The sequence below is a fragment of the Nicotiana tabacum genome, chromosome 1 (genome assembly GCF_000715075.1).
Source record: "Nicotiana tabacum cultivar K326 chromosome 1, ASM71507v2, whole genome shotgun sequence".
NCBI lineage: Eukaryota > Viridiplantae > Streptophyta > Magnoliopsida > Solanales > Solanaceae > Nicotiana > Nicotiana tabacum.
In genome coordinates, this window is record NC_134080.1 from 4,404,558 (window position 1) to 4,412,201 (window position 7,644).

Sequence of the window (7,644 nt, forward strand, 5' to 3'; positions counted from 1 at the left end):
ATACAAAGATATTCCATGTTCATTTCATTTATTGTCTCAACATGATACCCATTTCGGCGGATATCTATAAACTCAACAAGTTTCTTCGGGACTTGGAGGAGAACAATGCATTGCCTATAATAAGTTTTGTTCCCTTAGACAGAAATATAATGGCTCTTCCAGAGCCTTCAATCAAACTTATATTACCAGAAATTGTTGAAACATTTGCTTTTTCCTTATGCAAATAAGAAAAGTATTTCTGATCCTTGAATATGGCATGAGTTGTTCCACTATCAATAAGACAAATATCTTCATGATTTGTCTTTGATCCAAACACAATTTGAGGATTATCCATATTCTTCAAAATGACATAAATAAAATATATTATAGTAAATATCATTATCAAAGCATAACTTTTATTGATATACAACAATTACATAACCATACTATCTATTACAAACAACAAAAATTAGAATATTTACATTTCTAGAGATTTACTACCGATTACATGACTTGTTTCTCCTCCTAGGAGTGCAAAGTAATCAGCTACATCTAAATGCATGAAGTCTAAATTATCTTCAGAAATAAAATTTGCTTCAGCATTTTTCTCGGTCTTTTTCAAGGAGGCTTGATAAATTTCAACCAGGTGCTTTGGAGTACGACAGATACGTGACCAGTGCCCTTTTCCTCCACATCTGTAGCATGCATTTTCTGCATTTAGTGCTTGCACCGCTGGTGGCGAAGAGGGTTCTTTGGTGCATTATTATTACCATGATTAGAGTTTTTTCCCCGACCACGGCCATGACTACGATTGGGGCCACGACCTCTTTCATGTTTAGCTTGGTGGAAGTTCATATCATTCACTTAAGGGAATGGACAAGAACCAATAGGTCAGCTTTCATGGTTTTTCACTAATAGCCCATTATGTTGCTCGGCTACAAGAAGATGTGAGATAAGTTCAGAATACTTTTTAAATCCCATCTCTCGATATTGTTGCTGCAGGAGCATATTTGAGGTATGAAAAGTGGTGAAACGTTTCTCCAATATATCATGATCAGTAATATTATCACCACATAATTTCAATTGGGAAATAATTCTGACCATAGCAGAATTATACTCAGTGATAGATTTAAAATTTTGTAGCCTTAGATAAGTCCAATCATATCATGCCTGTGGAAAAATGACCATCTTCAGGTGGTCATATCTATCTTTCAAATTATTCCACAGTATGACTGGATCTTTAACAGTAAATACTCCATTTTCAGGCTCTCATCAAGGTGATGGCGTAGGAATATCATTGCTTTGGCACCGTCTTGGTTTGATGCCTGATTTTTGTCTTTGATGGTGTCTGCCAGACCCATCGCATCAAGATGAATTTCAGCATCAAGCACCCAAGACATGTAGTTTTTGCCCGATATATTCAGGGCTACAAATTCAAGTTTAGAAAGATTTGACATTGTTTAGGAAAAGAAAATTCTTTCCTCAGATACTTTCAAAATATTTTCTCGAGATGGCAGAGTCTCGTGCTGATAACGTGTTATAAAATAAAGACTGTAAAGTAAAGACAAGTATAGAGAGAAACTGATATATTATTCGAATTCAAACTGATATATATAATGAACTGAAATCTCTTTTATTTATAGAAGAAAAGAAGCTACTGTGTAGGGGTGTCAATGGTTCGGTTTAGCCGGTTATTTTATAAAATTTGTACCATACCAATTTTTTCATTATTCTATTATGTATAACCAAAATTAGACTTTTCGAAACCATACCAATCATGTCGGTTTCTTTTTGATATCGGTACGGTTCAGTTAATTTTCGGTATTTTTTTAAATATCATGTAAAATTCACCAATAGAAGTAAAATGCAATAACATACATTCTTTTATAGGACTTAGCAAAACTCTTTAGATATTTTTACTATTTAAAGGGTGATGAATTAAAAAAAATAAAAGATGACTAGGGTATAGATCCATCAACTATTCTACAACAACGTAAAAGAAATCAAGCAAAGGCAAAGAAAATATAAATCACACAAGTAGAAAGATATTAACCAAGCTAGGACTCAAGAATAAAGTCTATAGAAGATTAAATATTCAAAAAGATAAATATAAATTATATGAAAGGAAACATATTCAATACATTGTAGATTGGTACTTGTAATTGCTATAATACTTTGTGTCTTGCTAATAAAGATATTTGAAATAACTTAGTTTAAATAGAAGTAGCATAAGAGGTTTTAAGAATTAGTATTTTGAGTTTAATTACTTGTTGGCTTATAATAGTTTTCATAATTCCAAGGCCCAAAGAAAAATTTAATAAAAACCTAAGGTTTTTTAAAAAGAAACCTAAAAATCGGTTCGATGCGGTTCGGTTCGGTCGGTTTAGTCGGTTTTCAAATATCCATTGACACCCCTACAATGCTGTGTAAGCTGCTACTGCAAGCTGCTATTATACCAGATATAGATAATCTTTTACTGAGAGCAATGTTTATCCATAACGGAGTATTGAATGGATAAGTTCATTGTACCCAATATAGATAATCTTGTACTATGGTTAATGATTATCTATAATGGAGTACTGAAAGGATAAGCTCATTGTACCCGATATGAATAATCTTTTACCGGGGATAATGTTTACCCATAACGGAGTATCGAAAGGATAAACTTATTATATCCGGTATAGATAATCTTCTACCGAGGATAATGTTTACCCATAACCGGGTACCAAAGTGATAAGCTTCTTCAGGAAACTTATTTCCAATAGAATACTAAATAGATAAACATATTTACGGTAAAGTATCGTATGGATAAGGAAGCTTATTTACAACATACTACTAAATGAACATCCATAATGTAATATATTTGTAACACATCAGCCATTTTTACAAATCATTCATTTGTGTACCATGCACCTAGTGACCCTGAATTCTATCCGTTAGTAATAAATTGTAGAAACACTATAGTATATATAGCTCATGTCGGTGCCTTTCTTTAGTCCTTTTTTGCACTTCTGCCATTTGCTGAGTATTAATAAAACTTATGCTCATAAATTGTGTGAACTCTTCTCTCTTCCTTTTTTCTTCTTCAATCCAATACCAGACACTTATTTGTAGACAAATCTCTACTTTTCCATTCTCTATTCTCTATTCTCTATTCTCCAGGTATAATTCCCAATTTCAACTTATTATTATTTTTTTCCTCATTTTGTTAGTTTCTGCTTGTTTACTTTCCAGTACCTGTTTTTCTACTGTTAAATTATATACTAGTAGTAACAATTTCTTGACTTTAAATTGGGTTTTTCCTGCATTTAACGAGATCCTTTATTTGGGTTATCTTTTTGGAATTTCTACTGCATTTTTTTTGGTTAGTTTCTGCTTTTTTCCTTTACATTTTCAGCATGAATTAGCTTTCTTTGTGCTTAACAATATAAAAGTTCTGAACTTTCAACTTGGTTTTCATGCCTCTTCCCTTAACAAGAGGTCGTTCGAGCCCTGGGTATGGAAAAGAAAATCTTGGTAATGAGCATTTCCCCGAATGGGCCCTACATGGTGCGAATAGAGATATAGTCGGGCTCCAATGCGGGTACCGGACACCGGGTGGGAAACCAAAAAAAACTTGGTTTTCATGCACATTGAACAAGATCTGTATATTTGGAGCTTTCTCTTTGTAATATTCACCGCATTTTAGCTTAATTTAGTTGTGTTTTTCTCAAGCTTTTCTTCTTTAATTTTCTGGTGTAGCATTCTTGGAGCTTTTTCCCCACTCTTGACTATCAAAAAAAAGTTTTTTTTTTTTCCAACCCTTTTGATTAATCTTGCATAATTCACAATTAGCTCACATAAAACTTATAGTATTAGTTATTGTAACAGAATAGGTCCTAATGAAACAAATGGATATTGAGTATTCTCATAGCAAACCCAAACTAGTTTAGGATTGAGATGCAGTTGTTGTGATTTGTTTATAATTAAAAAAATCCTTTTTTTTTAGTTTTGATTAATCTATCATAATATTCTCACTTAAAGCTTGTGTACATTTTTTTCCAGTTTTCTTCAACCTAGGGACAATGAATCAATGGGTTGGATCACTTTTCCTATGCATTTTGGGCATGTTGCTTCTGATGAACGGGTCAGTAGTGGCGGAGGTGGAGACATGCTCGGGGATAGTGCCAATGCAGTATAGGTATGATAAGATATCATTATTGGACTATGGAGGTGTAGGTGACGGACGGACGTTGAATACGAAAGCGTTTATGGAAGCAATTTTTCGAATTCAGCACTTGAAGAGGAGGGGTGGAACGTTGCTTTACGTACCTGCTGGTGTATATTTGACTGGTCCATTTAATCTTACTAGTCGAATGACTCTTTATCTGGCCCGTGGTGCTGTTATCAAAGCCACTCAAGTATATTCTAACATTGCTTTTGTTTCTGCTTTTTTCAGCAAACTTATTCTTTATTCTTCATATCTGTACTATATAGTATTAAAATAGCTGCATTTAGAGAGAACAATTTGACCCATTTTTATTCTTTTTCCTTTTGACTATCATTTGATCCATTTCAACAATGAGTGCAAAACTTCAGTTGAAATGTGATGAACTTATTCATTACTGCTAATTATGAGCTGAGTTTGCTGTGGCATAGACAGCTGAATGGTGAGTGGCATATTTTCTTGACCTAGATTTTGGTTCATGTGTTTATGCATTGTTATTAATTTTGAATGTGGGGCATACAGCATTATGTACCATATATTAAACAAGATATGGATAGGAGGAGGACCAGCTTAAGTTTCTGGTGTTCATTTAGCGGTACTATATTTGGAGTAGGCTACAGTAAGTCTGTGTCTCTTTTCATCTTCTTGAGCCGGGTCTTCCGGAAACAGCCTCCCTACTCCCTCGGGGCAGAGTTAAGGTCTACGTACACACTACCCTCCCCAGACCCCACTAGTGGGATTTTACCGGGTCGTTGTTGTTGTTGCTACAGTAAGTTTTGTGTAAGATGAGCAATAATATAGGTATGACCTATAGGGATTATGTGCATTTAGTAATTGACGGGCCTTGGGATAATGACGGGACCTCATACATGTGATGGTTTTTAAGGATTGTGGTGGACAACCATGGGCTCTATTAAACTATTCAATTGTCATCAGCCACAAACAGATAAAAGAGGAATACAATGAAAGCCAACTTGATCTATGTCTCATTGTATTATTACAATTCAGGATGCCAGTCAATGGCCATTAGTTGATCCATTGCCTTCATATGGGAGAGGAAGAGAGCGACCTGGTGGAAGGTATATGAGTTTACTCCATGGAGACGGGCTCCATGATGTGATTATCACTGGTAAATATCATTTATCATATTCTTTTACATTTTCCTCAATACCTTTTTGGGTACAATTTGTGGCAAGTAAGAACCACCTAACTAAATTATAATGAACTTCAAGGCCTGATATATTGTCGTTTGACTGAAGTATTTAAACTAATTTCTCAGGTGAGAATGGTACTATTGATGGCCAGGGTGATGTTTGGTGGAATATGTGGAGGCAAAGAACTCTTCAATTCACAAGACCTCATCTCATTGAACTAATGAATTCCAGAGGCATAATCATTTCTAATGTCATTTTCAAGAACTCCCCCTTTTGGAATATCCATCCTGTTTATTGCAGGTATAAGTTTTTGCATAATTTTGTTTTTTACCCTGTGCATTTTGAAAAGCGTGTCAAAATCTGAATAAAAGCTAATAACCTCTCGAGTAATCTTCTTATTTTATTTGTTATATATTTCATTGCATTCACTTCCTAGTTTACTGGGTCTGTTAAAATTTTGCTATAGAGCTGGATTTATTCCATGACGGATGTGTGATGACAGGTGACAATAATCATGCATGTGACACTAACATGCAGTCTTTGTTATAAGAGAACATCTAGCTAGTCCATTGCAGTCTGATCTAATTTGCTTGTTTGTTCTTTTGCCAGCAATGTTGTTATTCGATATGTCACCATATTGGCTCCAGCTGATTCTCCAAACACCGATGGAATTGATCCAGGTTTCTCCTCTTGTCTTCTGAGTCTCCTTTCGTTGGTGCAATTCGTTATAGAATAATAGCTCTTGGTTAAATTACCTAGGGCAAACTTTTCCGCAGAAATCCATTAGCTGTTTAGAGTTGAGATATCTTGTTTTCTTTCTTTTTGGGAAGTGACATTATGCAGAAGACACATCATGTAGAGGTTATCATTATTCTGTGCAAGAACGGGTGATCTTCAACCTTCTATTTGATGCATCATTGGAGTGTATATAATAAGCTTCCTTTTAGCATCACTTTTGTCTAGCAACAAAGAGTATTGCTAAAAGAAATTTTTCTGGGCCTATATTTATCCATTATCTTCCATAAAGAAGCTAGTTGCTTCTTGTAAGAAACTTCGTTCCACTACCCCAATTTCTGTTCTTGGAGGGTGAACAAATTTGGTTTCCGAGAGCAGAGGATTCTCTAGACACTATCAGAAAACTGAAGACCTACAGCAGTTAGTGGTTGCTTTTTCTTTCTTTATCATTAATTCATTAATATGTTAATTTACTATTGCAGATTCAAGCTCCCATGTCTGCATAGAGGACTCTTACATTTCCGTAGGGGATGACCTAGTAGCTGTGAAGAGTGGGTGGGATCAATATGGCATTGCTTATGGTCGCCCTAGTCATGGCATAACCATCCGAAGGATCACTGGATCATCTCCATTTGCTGGAATTGCTGTTGGAAGTGAAACTTCCGGTGGCGTAGCGGATGTTTTAGCTGAGCATATAAACCTTTTCGACATGGGAGTTGGCATTCACATTAAGACAAACATTGGTCGAGGAGGGGTGATCAGAAACATCACGGTCTCAAACGTCTACATGGAAAATACACGAACAGGGATTAAGATTGCAGGTGATGTTGGAGACCATCCAGATGAAAAATTCAATCCGAATGCTCTTCCAGTGGTTAAGGGTATCAAGATTAAGGATGTTTGGGGTGAAAAGGTTTTACAGGCTGGTTTGATCCGTGGTTTGAAGAATTCCCCTTTCTCTGGAATTTGTCTCTCCAATATCAACCTTCATGGCAACAACCCCGGACCACGAAATTCCCCTTGGAAATGCTCAGATGTTAGCGGAGCTGCAATTCAAGTCAGCCCTTGGCCTTGCTCAGAACTCACCAGCAGCCAACAAACTGGTGCATGCTCTACCTACTTCTGAATATCTTGTAATTATTTTGCTTCCAATTCAAGTCAGTAAATCACAAAGAAGAAATGATGAATTTTATTCTTGTTCTAAGTAAAATTGTAATTTCAACTTCGTATTGCAATCATATTGTATACATGTTAGAATCCTTGCTACTAGATGTCACATGGATGCAAAGTTTGTTTACGACAACTAAAAACACACATCAACAAGCTAAAGGCTTATCGTATGCACAAAGTGCTTCCCTGCTTAGTCCAGGGTATAGGGAGAGGATGGGCATATATGGTACGCAACCTTCTTCTTGTATTTCTACAAAGAAGAGGTCTCCAGGCCTCAACCAAAAGGAGCAATTCTACCATTGCACCAATGCTCACTCTGTGCGAGCAATCCTACAAATACATATGTTGATACAAAATACTAAACCAAAACATGGAGCACATTAGCAAAGATGCTTCATT

The 7,644-nt window shown here is 35.7% G+C and overlaps 1 protein-coding gene across 1 annotated transcript; it reads left to right on the plus strand.

Moving 5' to 3' along the window:
• Window positions 1-2,867: 2,867 nt before the first annotated feature.
• LOC107816298 (putative polygalacturonase) lies at window positions 2,868-7,344 on the plus strand. The gene is made up of 6 exons (XM_016641998.2): window positions 2,868-3,141; window positions 4,024-4,379; window positions 5,195-5,315; window positions 5,466-5,640; window positions 5,950-6,020; window positions 6,558-7,344. The coding sequence occupies exons 2-6, from the start codon at window positions 4,044-4,046 to the stop codon at window positions 7,199-7,201; spliced, it is 1,347 nt and encodes a 448-aa protein (XP_016497484.2). The 5' UTR covers window positions 2,868-3,141; window positions 4,024-4,043; the 3' UTR covers window positions 7,202-7,344.
• Window positions 7,345-7,644: the final 300 nt, after the last annotated feature.

Excerpts from the sequence above, each read along its gene's own strand:
- LOC107816298 (XM_016641998.2), top strand. The coding sequence starts at position 4,044 with ATGAATCAATGGGTTGGATCACTTTTCCTATGCATTTTGGGCATGTTG. Across the intron at positions 5,316-5,465 it reads CCATGATGTGATTATCACTG|GTGAGAATGGTACTATTGAT; the intron begins GTAAATATCATT and ends CTAATTTCTCAG. Across the intron at positions 6,021-6,557 it reads CACCGATGGAATTGATCCAG|ATTCAAGCTCCCATGTCTGC; the intron begins GTTTCTCCTCTT and ends TTACTATTGCAG.